Source organism: Pseudopodoces humilis, chromosome 8 (assembly GCF_049639895.1).
Source record: "Pseudopodoces humilis isolate 2021_Gansu_Grassland_sample_001 chromosome 8, ASM4963989v1, whole genome shotgun sequence".
Classification (NCBI taxonomy): Eukaryota; Metazoa; Chordata; class Aves; order Passeriformes; family Paridae; genus Pseudopodoces; species Pseudopodoces humilis.
This window is the reverse complement of record NC_142207.1, coordinates 25,728,237-25,741,614: the sequence shown is the minus strand read 5'-3', so window position 1 is coordinate 25,741,614 and position 13,378 is coordinate 25,728,237. Positions and strand designations below refer to the sequence as shown.

The window sequence follows — 13,378 nt, the reverse complement described above, 5'->3', positions numbered from 1 at the left end:
AAATAGATGGCTGCTTTTTGTAGCTCAGTCTCCTGTCTTTAAGTCATAGATACATAATTACTCCAAGCCCTATACTTTCTTTAATAAGCCTTCAATTCATTGAAAAATCCTCCCCTGCTTCAGCCATTTAGTTTATTTAATGAATTACCTATTTTCATTCCACATGGAGTTGAGAACCTTGGCTTGCTATAGATTCAATACACCCTTTAAGTACCTTTAGTCAGTCAAACATGACAGCAAATGTCTGGGTTTCATCCATTCATAAGATACATCCATGGGCAGTATGAAATAAAGCCATACACTCCTCATTGAGAAACAATTTCCAGCCACTGCACTTACAAAGTGTTGCAAGTGTGAGCAAAGGTTAGAAACACATGTTCATGAACCTGGAGGCAGACTATGAAAATGGTAGAAAAAGATGCAGCTTACATCTATAGTTAGCCTCACTGACAGGTGAGCTAAAATAATTTATTTTGTACCTGTTTGGCTTAGAAAGGGGATTTTGCACCTTCCACACCAAGCATTCCACGCAGTGACAAACCCCATAATTACAGACGCAAAATAATTATTGTTGATCTTCATTGTGAGTCTCCCACTTATTTTAGTAATGATTCAGGAGAGGAGAATGGTATTCTAAATATGGATTGTAATGCACTGAACAGGGGATTAGATCTTCCTTACTACATAAGTTAGACACCTGAAAAATATGGGTTTATTTTCAGCAGACTAGCTTTTAGCATATGTAAAGATCCAAGAAACTCACAGCTCTGAAGTCTCTGGCAGCAGCTACATATTGCTTGGAACTCTGAATCAATGTAGATGACATAGAAATGACATAAATTATTGAGAGAGCATAGAGCAAGAAACTTTAGTAAGCAAGGTGATCCTTACAACAGACTACTACACTTCCACACTGCTTAAGTTTCTACCTACTCACAAGGCATTTAAGAAAGAATATATAGTGATTAGCTAATTTAATAACATGCTGTGCCATTTTGTGCCCGCTGGTGGTTAGTTCTGTCCAGGCTGCTGGCACCCCTGCCTGTGTTCTGTCCCTGAATTTACATACCTACAACTGAGGACCTGACTGAGAAGCTCAGAGCAGCTGGAGGGAGCAGCTCCCCAGCCCAGGCAAGAGCCATGGCTGACACTGCAGTATTGGTTTTCAAGTTTTCAGCTTGAACAGCACCAAGTACTTTCTCAAACATAGCTCTGTGTGCTACCTGGCCCTCCAGCACAGAATATTTCAGACATCCTCCAGTGCCAGTTGGGACCACGAGTCCAGCTCAACAGAACAGCACAGACTAGCCTGCTTCACAGACAATGCTTCCTTAAAGGAGAAGATCCAAAAAGGGAGTATAACAAACTTCTCATCCAGTCAAGCAGATGACCTCTGCTCTGGCTGTTAAGTTTAACAATTTCCTCAAATCTGTTTTTCTGCATGCGCTGCATTTCAGAGACTGAAATGCTGAACAGTTCTCTCTGCTTTTTATGCTACAGAGAGGTGACCATGCAGTTTTGGTAGCATTGCTTCCTACATAAATATGCACCATATTCTATCTACATGTTCCACAAAAAGTTGGGCACTGAAATTTTTCTAAGCATATAGTATCTTTCCACCTTATCTCATTACTGTAATACCTATTTTTTATATCATCATTGCAGCACCTTAACCATGTGTCCATGCTACTTCAGAAAGACAAAGAACACAGTGCTTGTAGCTTAGCAAGTGAAGCAAGGGCACCACGGTTAGGCAGCACAGAGTCACTGTAGAAAGTAGTGCTGATTCCCTGCTTCCCTTCATGCCCATGGGCCTGTGACTGCTACAGCAAAATTGTGAGTGAAGATCTGATTACACCCAAGAAACAAGCAAGCTGTTACCAACTTGAGCAACTCCAGCAGAACAAAATGCAGTTTTGTCACTTACATGTTACCAAGAAGAGGAAAGATGTATCAGTTCTCTCTGCTCCTTCCTATCTAAGGTCCAAAGCTGCTTTGCAGTTCTAGAGCTCTGCCAACATAATCAATTGCACCACTGCATTAACAGGTCAGTGCAGATGCATCACAGGGTGTAATGAACAAATTGAGTATTGCAACACCTCTTTGAATAGTTGTGGAGCTACTAATATCAGAGAAACAGAGAGAAGGCGTCAGCTTATAAAGACACAGCAGATCTGTGTTCTTGCAGTGAGAAGCATCAAAATCTATTACAGTAGAAGTGAAGTAAAGGGTTCAAAAGGAAAAGCCCACAGCAAACAGGCTTAACTGCCTAAACTTCTGAAAACTGAGGGAGATTGATTTTTGCAGTTTCCACATGACTGCATCTTTTAATATGCTACTTAGGTTTAGTTATTTATTGATTTACCATATACAGTTCTACATAAAGAACTATATAGTTGAGAGGAAATCCTTCTAGTGCCTAACTGTAGGCCAGGTTCCAACAGCACTTGAAATCTTTTCCCTGGCCCAGCTCAAGAGAAGAGAGAAATTTGACCAGGGACATGCAGGAGGGTAAGCAAAGTACAGACTAAATTAAGACATTGTAACAGCAATAGATGTCAGAGTGCTTTTTGGATCAATTATTTCCTTCCACTAAAGAAAATCTGCTCCCACTTCACAAAAGAAAGCCCCCACTATCAGCAGGCAGTATTCATTTTGCAAATTTTTCTTCCTCAGTAATATGGTGGAGAAGGCAGTTTTGTATAAATTTTTTTATCTCTTCTATTAAAATCCTTACAGTAATTACACAAGAAAAAGAGAAATCAGGAGAAACAAAATTAGTTTATTTTAATTATTATCCTGCACAGTTGCTTCAGGAAAAGAGAAAGCATCTTCTGAATAAATTTTTCTTTTCAAAAACTCAATTGCATCTTCATTTTTCATTTCCTGAAACTTCTTGTTCTGGATCTGTAAGAAAGTAGAAGGACAAGGTACATTACTTCTATTGTCCAAACTCCCCTGTCCTACAAACCAAGCACTCTACAATGAAAAAGCCACAGGAAGTTATTGTATTCTGAAAACAAGTTCGCTTGAATCATTGATTCTATAAAAATCGGGGAAATAAGCCAAAGATACATTAGTTTCTCAGGTACAAAGCAATTTGTGGCTTGATTTTTTTTTTCCCCTCAATGATTTATTTACTGCTAATGGTAAGTAGTAGCTTGTCTTTTAGAGTCCCTCCCTCTAACTAGAAATGATACACAATTATCACTCTGGAGAAAGCCCACCATTCCTGGTGAACCTTCATACTTTGTAAAACAAGGCCTGATCTACCAAACGTACTCATCACTGTGCTGCTAACAGAACTGAAACAGACAGTAATGAGCTCCTCTCACCAGAATCACACGATAGCCCAGTTTATTTAAATGCCGCTTCTTCATTGCCAAGTTCCCCTGGGGGTGTGTTGTACCCAGACAGAAGGCAGACATAGGAGCAAACAGAAAAGCCAACCTGCAAACAAGGAAAGTAAGAAGACTTCAATGTACAAATGCAGAATAATCATTTATAAGACAATGATTCAATGATGTCCATTAGCACTGCAGAATATACATGTGTCTTTCTAGTAGGCAAAAATATCAGGACTGCACTAATTTCATTATCCTCTTCCTTCTTCAGGTTTAAGTAATTTAGATTCTTTTCTTCCATGAGGTTCACACAAGTACCAGCATCTACCCAAATACCTACAGCAGAATTAGGTACTTAGATCTCCACTTCTCCCACAATGAGAAGGGAATAGATCATTAAACATTCTCCATTAATTTGACAGATTCTGCATTTACTTTGATCCTTTGCTAATGATATTCAGAATCAGTCACTTCCTGCCATTATAGCCTATTTGGGAGGGTGAGGAAAGGTAAATGCCTTGGAACACTGAGTTTCTGTTACACAATTCAGTAGCTCTCCTTTTATCAAAAAGCAAACTGTACAAAATACATTGCTGTGCAGTGATCCAGCACATAAATGTTAAATATTACCCAATTCTGCTTAAGTATTACTTAAATGGTATATGTCCCTGCTTCAGTTACTGAGAGGTCAGTCTTCTACACAAGATTAAATTAATCACCTAAAATGTGGATATGATGATCCTTTTTATTCAAATTACATTTCAGTAGCTGAATTAACTGCCATAACATATCACTGAGATGCAAATTTTTGAGACTTGAGAGAATAACTGAATGTTTAATTGGACAAACACTTTTTTAAAAATTGCTACTTGCATTCATTACAAGAGTATCAGATCACTGTGATGTTTCCTGCCTCTTTCTCTGAAATACTAAATGTTAGCCTTTGTTAAAGGAAGGTATGGAGCTGGATGAATTGTTGCTCTGCACTGGTATGGAAACTTTTGGATAGCCCAGTGAGCACAAATAATAACTGAGTTATCTACTTTGCTTCTGCAAATAAGTGAACCAAAGCAATTGGATGGGATACACGCAAATAAAACTAGCATGCTAGAAAAAATATACAAAAAAAGACACCTCTGAACATGAGAGTCAGGATGATCATCTGTGGGAGCTATGGGGAGCACTTTCTTTCTGTCTGAATCCATTCTGATTTCAAAATCTGAAAACAAAACAACAAAACATTTAACTCTGCAAGAGGTTAAAATTAATGTTGCCATTTGAACTCATTAATTGCTCAAATTGTTTTCAAATGAACAGCTCATTTGAAAAAGTTAATAGACACCATCAGTGGTCTGTTTCTAATTGCTGTTCTCTAATAATTTAATTATTACTGATAGCTTTTCCCTCCCTGCAATGAATATAAAGCTATAGCTTGCCCATCTCAAGAAAAAAATTAGTTTCTTGAAACTGCAGACTTAAGTTTATGGAGTGAAATCATCACTTAAAGAAACTGCTCTTGATCACTGTCTGTCATGCCTACTCAGATTTTCCCGCAATCCAATTCCTCATTAGAAATATTTAGGAATAAAATTATTACTAGTACAGAAGAACTCTGGTAAGCTGGGTGACTGGCAAAAAAAAAAAAAAAAAAAAAAAAGGCAATAAGGAAATATCAAAACATAAGAGAAACCAAAAGAAGTCATATCCCATTTCATAAATGAAAGCAGAGCATAAATCTTAGCCAGAACTTCAGAGAAGAAACAAGAGAAGAAAAGAAAAGAAAAAAAAAGGCAGCTGCTGTTTGGCTTTGTTTCTAGCATGATTTGGTACTAACATGTCAACTCTCTCAAAGTTGCCCACATTGGATTTATGTACAATTAACATCTGCTTACTGATGCCTAAAAAAAAGTCCAAAGCAGTTTTGTAAACAAGAGAAATCATAAAAGTTTTAGTAAATGGACTTAAAAACTTTAACAGAAGCATTATTAAAAGTAAATTCATCAATAAATGACATCATTTGTTAAAAGACTGTATCTTCAAAGTGTTAAACTTTTAATCACTTGCACCCTATGGAAATTTATTACCATCTTATTATTTTGGGTATAATAAATCCATATTAAAAATAATATAACAGTAATATCACTTCATACCAATATGATATCTGTATGGCAGCTGAACATTTTGCCGAAACATGTTCTCATCTCCCAGAAGTTCTATCAGTGCCTCCTGAGCTTTTCTGAGATTAAGAGATACTAATGAGGACAAATTCTCAGTCAGCACAAATGCAGGCTTTGTGAAAGAAGGGCTGTCAAGCTCCATACACGTTTTCACACAGCGAAGCATCACTGTGTTTTGTTCTTTAAGATCATCTGAAAAAGGATACAAAAAATATTACATGCAATATATTATCCCATAGATTTTTTCATTTTATTATCATTTATAGTCTGTTCTAGCATAGCAAATTCCACTTGACTACTCTATTAGCTGTACAAAATTGTAATGTGGAAACCAAATTCTTCTACAAACCATTCCAAGGACCTTACTATAACTCAGAGGATTCCAAATCCCACTTTTACTCACAACTCCAGGTACTAAAGTTTGCAAAGACTTCCTACATTTAAGTGCACACCTACTGTTAAACTGTTGCCACCATGGGGCCCAAGACAATAAGCCCGATTCCCCAGTGCAGACCCAGATCACTCAGATCACCATCACTACATTAGCTTTGTCTTGAGGACTTCAAATTTAATATTAATCATGCTTCTGTTCTTTAATTTCTATCTTCTAACACAATTACAACAAATTACATACACAGGCAGGCATCCTGTTTAAAACAAGAACATGACAAAGTAAGGTCTGACCTGATGCTGTAAGTTCATCCTTGCTGTCCTTTTGCAGCAACTCATCAAGTGCACGGCAGGGAAGATATCCTAAGATGCCAAGTGAATACACTGCCTTCAGCAGTTCTGTGCTGGAAATCTGAGGCAGGTACTTATTCAAGCAACTATGAAGAGTCTCAAAAAACCTTTTCCAAAAGGAGAAGAAAAGTATCTAAGTACACAAATAAAGCTACATAAAATACATATTTCAAACAAAAATACAACTTAGAAATCTTTATTATCTTGTATAATTGTATTTTGTATTATTAAACATTAGTGTTTGATTCTTACTTTGAGGATACAGCTATCTATTTAGTAGCCTCGTCGGTCTAGAACCTGGTTAGTCTTTCAGTTACAGAAAAAAAATCATATTTAAAAAAAACATTAAAAGACAGCAATTTACCTTACAGATGAATGAAACAGGATTGAGCTCCTTCACAAATAAAATTAAACACTAGCTGCAATACATTATTCTGTAATGACTATGTAACATATTGTCAGGCACTCTAAATGAAAACCTACAGGTGCTTTTGGACTCTGGGAACATGGTTGAGTCGAGAATACACTCGAAGAACAATCAAAAGGTTTTTCAAGTTAAGGAAATCAGGGTCTTCTGTCACCTTCTCAGCAAAAATATCCAGCAATTCAGTAGGCTGAAAGCCAAGTGTCTCACAGGCAGAGAGAAAAAGGATTATCTAAAAGAAAAGATAATTTTATAAGTCAAGAAAACCAGTGAAGTTGATCCTACCTGTTGACTTCATAGAAGACATTTTTAATGAAAGCAAAATTTCCAAAACTTTTGTTTCTTTACTTACCAATAAATAGAACAGCATTTAAAAAATGTAACTATCAGCTTCATCAGACTGGTATCCATAAACATTTGTTCTCCAAAGATCAAGCACAAACATGAAGAAAGATGGAAGCATCAAATACTCTATTAGTACTGCTACAGATTGTTTGGTCTCAAAAAATTTACCTGTCTTTTGTCCCATAGGTAGGCAGTAGAATGAACATAGTCTGCTAATGCTGAAAACAGTTTTACATTACGGTACTTGAGAGTGTGACAAGCTTCCAGAATGAGAATTAACTGCCGAAATGGAACATCATGGACATTTTCTGTAACAAAAAATCAAAGAAGGACAAATGATAAAAAGCAATGGGAGATGTAGGTTGAAGACATTGAGACATTGTGAGAACAGTTTGGTTAAGGGATGAAGGAGGGAAAAAATATGATAAGAAACTGTGGAAGACTGTGACTAGCCAGGCAAAGCTCAACTGAGCTAAAACATATTAAGAAACAGAGACAGAAGAAACCCAACTGAACCAGAATCAAGCTACAATATATTAATCAGTAAAAGGAGACAAATTAACAAAATAAGTAAGAAGATTGTGTTCCCAGGATGTCATCTGTTCTGGGATTTTTGATTTTCAGCATGTACTAAAAAAACACTGAAGAAAGTCACTCCTCCCTCTGTGTATGCCACCTGGCCTGTGTGCTGAGTGTGGTGAAAGTCCTATGGGAAAAACCAGGATGTGCAATTAAACATTGTGTCCTATCATATATGAACAACCAGGACAAATAAAGACTGTATAAGCAGCCTTAATGCTTCTGAGTAATTTCTATTATGAATTCCATTATGCTACCTTCATGCTTTTTGAGATACGAATTCTTATGTATTTTAAACATGAATCAACACATTACTGACCACATATACTTAAGCAATGTATTAGAAAGGTATAGAGAAGAGATAAAAGCATTATCTTTCATTTAATATTTTTATGGGCTGCAGCATGAGGTTAAGTCTTAAGCAGTACTCAATAATTAAATCCAGTAATCAAGGAAATGCTATTCTCCCTTTAGTTTACCAACTAATCACACTAAGTCACCAATCCATCCTGTAAGCTGTCAATTTCCAATTCAGATTTGTTATAAAATTTTATTTGAAATCTCTTTTCCTTGCTAAAATTAAATTATTTTTTATAGACCTTGTGTACAGAAAAATGTAAAGAAAAATATGTAATTCAGATAAACGTTAAGAAGGGCAGAGATGACAAGAGCTATTTGCTTTTATTATTGATCAGTAATTTTCTGTCTTGCTGCTTGTCAAATGGCTCCACATAACTATAATATCCTGTAAAACAAAGATGTTTCCTGAGTTTTAAAGGAAATCAGAAAAGTGAGATGAGACAATAATTAGGAAGAATTTGGTATAAGGAAGGGAAATTTAATTAACATATTCTTTTCTTACCCTGGATCTTTTTACTGCAGGGATTCAGGATTGGAAGGGAACAATAACTCATTGCAGCAAGAGCGAAAAACATACGCAGAGCATTCGGAAAAGTCAAACCATCTATTTCTCTCACAACTGCCATCTAAAGTGAACCAGAGTTTGTTAAATACTTCATTCTTCAGGTATATTATCATTGCTTTCTGGTGAAGACATAATCACCAAAACTTTCCCAAAGTCCTTAGTTCAGAATTATATGAAAGAAAAAGAAGCAAAAAACAGTAAAAGCATATAATAACTACTGTCAATTACTTAATACACAATTATAGCAGGTCAAGTGCTCTAGAAATGTGTCACTACACAAGTTTCCGGCAATTTGCCTTTATATGGTTATTTTAAAAGAAAAAAGTCTCAGTAAATGTCATTTCCAAATACTGTGAATACACATCTTCTACCAACTCTTAAGAAAGTAGCAGAAATAAAACAGACACAGTTAACTTAAAAGTTCATAGTAGTCCAATTATGGTTTTGCACATGCATGGAAACTGTAAGCCTCCAAAGTGTTTCAACAGTACGTGAGTGGCCTGTATTTTATACAAACAACCAGCTACTAATGTGGACTGAGGCAGAGAAGGTCAGCTCTGATGCCAGAAAGGATATTTCACTTATCAAAGCCATCACTTGATTGATACAAGTGATAGTGAAAATGAAACTACAAATTATATTAGCTGTTAAAATACAGTATTTTATATTAAAATACATATCAGAGGTTAAATACAAAATGCATCTATCATAAGACATTGCCCTGTAAAAAAAATAGCACCCTGTGGGCTCAGAAAATTAAGTGCTCCCTTTAGTTAACAAGTGCAGATGTTATTTTCCTCTCAGTTTTATGATATTTCATGAATGCTATTAAAACCTCTGATGTCAGAGCCCTTCAGTTACGTGATGAAAACACTAGCAGGCCCTGTTCAAGAGAAGGTTTCCAAAAGGGTTTTTACATCAGGGGACAAAACCCAATACACCCTGCCATAAAACCTACAGCTTGCTCCCAGCCATTGTATTTACATGGGGATCTATCAGATACACAGAAAAACAAGATCATGAGCTTGGGGAGTTCTGGCATCTTGCTCCCACCAGTCCTCCTGCCCTGTACAGTTACTGGACACAGCCCCATCACAGACCAGCTTTCCGTCACCTCATCTTCAGTCACAGGCTGGGAAAGGGAATCAGGAAACAGCCTGTGTTTCTATGAAACACCATGTGGCCAATCCAAAGAGGGGAGGGCACTGCTGGTTTATTGCCTCAAAGCCTTTTGTTACCAGCCTCCAAATCTAAGTTCTTCCTACAGATATAGCTAGGCAAATACAGTTACCTTTCTATTACATTTTCTCTTTCAGTGTCTGCAAAGAACTATACACAATTTATAAATTATGGAAGAGCACTGGCTTTGTGGGAGTAAAAAAGAGCCTCCAACTAACTTTACCTCTAATTTCTTTTTCAGAAAAACTGGAGCATCCTTCCCCAGGCATTTCATCAGGTTTTGCAGAATAAAGATGTCTCTGATACTTGAAATGCGTTGCTCCACTAGTAACCTGATGAGGAAACACACACAAGAGCTCTCCTCATTTCAGCAGAAACAGGTAAGTACCTCCATTGTTCTTCACTGCTCCTCTCCCATCTTTCTTTTTTTGAAATGCTAACGTAACTCTGCATGACATAGCTTTAGCACAGATATTTTACACATGGAGACAATTATAAATGCTTTCTTAATGTTAATCTAATAGATGAATGTTGCTGCTGATACACTTAACAGCAGGGGGACCTGACCAGACAGCACATATGACAGTGCAAATATGAGTGCTGTTAAGCCCTAAGGAATTAACAACCTTCTGCAGAGAAAGAAAACTGCACATTTTTATCTTTAAAAATCCTATCTTTTTATCTTGCACATCCATGTGCAGACAAGTTCTGAAAGAGACAGGAAACTCAGGAATGGACCCAGATAACAACTGGATGCAAGTGAGGAATAAAACCAAATAGAGTGCTGTGGGCTCAACAGAAGGAGATAACACAGAGATCAATGTGCGCTCTTAGCACCTCCTTTTCTGGCTCAGTGGGTGGTATTGTAATTGTTATGTCTGAACCACCCTTAAGTATACCTGCACAGGTAAACACACCTACAGAAATATGAAGTGTCACCTTCTAAGGCAGTGAAATTCATTCCTGCAAATGGGCCAGAGCTCTAGACATCAGGATATAAAGCTGTAGACAGGACTCCTGCTTTCTACCAAGTTTTAAGAACCGTGTACCTGCACTTCCAGGAAAACCTGGTTTTTGGGTATCACATCCACTTTCTCAAAGTAGAACGTGATACAGGGTCAAAAGTACTAATCCATGGCAAGTTTTGTGATAACCTCAGTAAAATCAATCTCATGGGAGTGAGCAGATTGGTTACACATGTAAATCGCATGGGCTCAGAAAAAAACCAAAGTTATTCTGATAAATCACTACACAGAGGGACTTGCTGGACACAAATAGTCTTCACCTAAATTTTCACTTACTAAACTGTAAGAAAATATTCCCAGGCTGTTAAACAATGTTTTTTATCATGAAAAATCAGACAGGTCCCTAAGCAAGATAGTCTCATTACCTCCTGTCTGCACACAGATGAAAAAGGGATAGATATGTGAAGGGGCTTGATCAACATCAGAAGAAAACTACACTGGTGGAGCTGCAGTCAGAACACAATCCCCTGCAGACCCTGCATTACAGCATTCTTTATCAATGGAAATCCTCCTCCTTGAAACTGCAAAGACAGTGCCAAAATTCACTCTCTAACACAGCTCTTACCTCACATGATCATTTAAATCCTAAAAACACAGACCGTATTTTATGTGTAGACATACCCTTGATGATTTCTAACAGACATGCATTCAAACATTTAAATACAAAGGACACAAAAGATGTGGTTTTCTCACTGTAATCCAGCTTGAAGAGCGCTCACATTCTTGTCTTTATCCATCCCTGCTAACGTAGTTGCCAAAACTGAGATACATCGGTTATCCAGTTGATTGAGCTTCTCCTGTTAAAAGTTTTGACAATGTCGGATTACTTCAAACCAGTAAAAGTTTCAGAAAAGAAAAACTGACCACTCTTAATCTGTACCTGCCCTTTTCTTTTTCCCCTCAAAAGTCAATTTATAAGTTTTAATTTTGCAGAGCCCAAAAGGTCTCACATCAGGCAAAAATAGTTGTTTTGGGAGCGATAATGATTTTTGAAACTTCTCTTTTAAATCGGAAATCAGGCAGTGGTTTCAAAAGTTAAGGAAATTAGAAGGACACACAAATCAATATGGGAACTGTTTCCATGGAACCTCAGACTAAACCAGGGATGTAATCCAACTCTATCTGATGCTGCACAGCTGCCCAGAATGATTGACTGGTAATTCAGCCCAAATTTAGGAGAAGGATTTTCATACTTACTTGGCACACCCTCACCAAGGTCTGGACTAGGAGCGTGTTCTGTGGCACGCCGATGTTCACCAGGGCATGCAGGCTGAACACCAGGTCCCCACGCGTCATCCTGCGCGCATCGCGCAGCAGCTGCTGGCACAGCTTCCTGAAAGCCGGGTGCTCAAAGATCAACTGCTTCTCGTAGCGCTGCTGCTCTTCTGACAGGTTCTTGAAGAGCCTCCAGGCCATGGTTAAACAGTTTGTGTAGTGCTTAATGGAAACAGCTGCCTCTGAAGCCAAGTCCAGTGCATCAGAAGGACAGGTGCATTTCCGGAGACTGGTAAAGAATGGGTCACTATGATTCACTACATGCTTCGGTTTGAAGCTCCCAGAATCATCCAACTTTTCAACTTCCAAGGAGCTCTGGGAAGCCTTCTCAGTCACCAAAGCCTCTGCACCTGTGCTATAAACATCTGTCTTTTGAGATAGAAATCGAAGAGACGACCCATGCAGAGAAGGCAAAATATTTAAAAGTAGTTTCCTGAAGTTCACGTTTCCTAAGGGATCTCTGTATCTCCCAATCCACAAAATGTGTTTTCTTGCTGTGGCTGAAGATTTGGGAATGAGCACAGAACTGTACCTATGCACACATCTAACAGTATTTAACAAGTAACTTATTTTATTATTCATTTCTACTAATGCCTCATGAATAGATTTGAAATGCCAACTCAAAGTAAGGGATCCAATGACTCTACCAGTGGAAACAGTTCTGGAGAAACTGCACGAGATCACTCATCTGTAAAAACAATAGAAAATTATGGATTAGTTACCAGACTTTCAATTCCCACCGTTTCAGTTGCCAAATCTGTGCATTCTTACAAAAAGGGAGAAGACTTGGTAAAAGATCCCCGGAAACTGGTTTGCAGAGAGGCTTTTATTTGGTCTCCTACATTTCAGTCAAACATCTCAGCGCAAGGACAGCCCGGGCATCAACTCTTGCTTCCTCCTTGCTGCTCTGCCTGCTCCGGGAAGCAAAGCCTTTTCCTAGAGGACCTTTCCCCATGCACAGGCGTCTCCCGACAGGGCTCTAGAGACCACAGAGACCCTACAGACCACCAGCAGCGGGTAACGGGATCCCGCCCGCCAGCCTGTCCCAGCTTGCTTGCCATACCATAAGGGAAAGCCGCCTTCACTGCACACCCGCGGGCGCTCGCTCTCCCGGCGCCGGGGAGAAGCCGCTGGGTTCCGGGATCACTTCCCGCTGACCCTGGGAGCGCTGCCCAGCAGGCCGGGACAGTACACGGGGACAGAGACCTTTCGGCGGCTCCGCAGCGCCTCGGAGCACTCGGGAGGAACGGCGGGGACGGCGCCGGCCGGGCAGGGCCGGGCCGGGGCTGCCGGCGGCCGCTGTTACCTCGCACGCGGCACCGCCGTAACACGGGCCCGCTGACCCGCGAGCTCCCGGCGCGCCG

General features: G+C 38.8%; 1 protein-coding gene across 1 annotated transcript; it reads right to left on the bottom strand.

Moving 5' to 3' along the window:
• Window positions 1-2,787: 2,787 nt before the first annotated feature.
• Window positions 2,788-13,365, bottom strand: FASTKD2 (FASTK mitochondrial RNA regulator 2). Its single transcript, XM_005520019.3, has 12 exons — window positions 13,078-13,365; window positions 11,937-12,702; window positions 11,433-11,536; window positions 9,938-10,046; window positions 8,473-8,596; window positions 7,200-7,339; window positions 6,746-6,918; window positions 6,206-6,369; window positions 5,495-5,713; window positions 4,479-4,563; window positions 3,336-3,450; window positions 2,788-2,907 (listed from the first exon to the last, which is right to left on the bottom strand). Exons 2-12 carry the CDS (start codon window positions 12,594-12,596, stop codon window positions 2,788-2,790), a joined length of 2,013 nt encoding a protein of 670 aa, XP_005520076.1. The 5' UTR covers window positions 12,597-12,702; window positions 13,078-13,365.
• Between the last annotated feature and the right edge of the window lie 13 nt (window positions 13,366-13,378).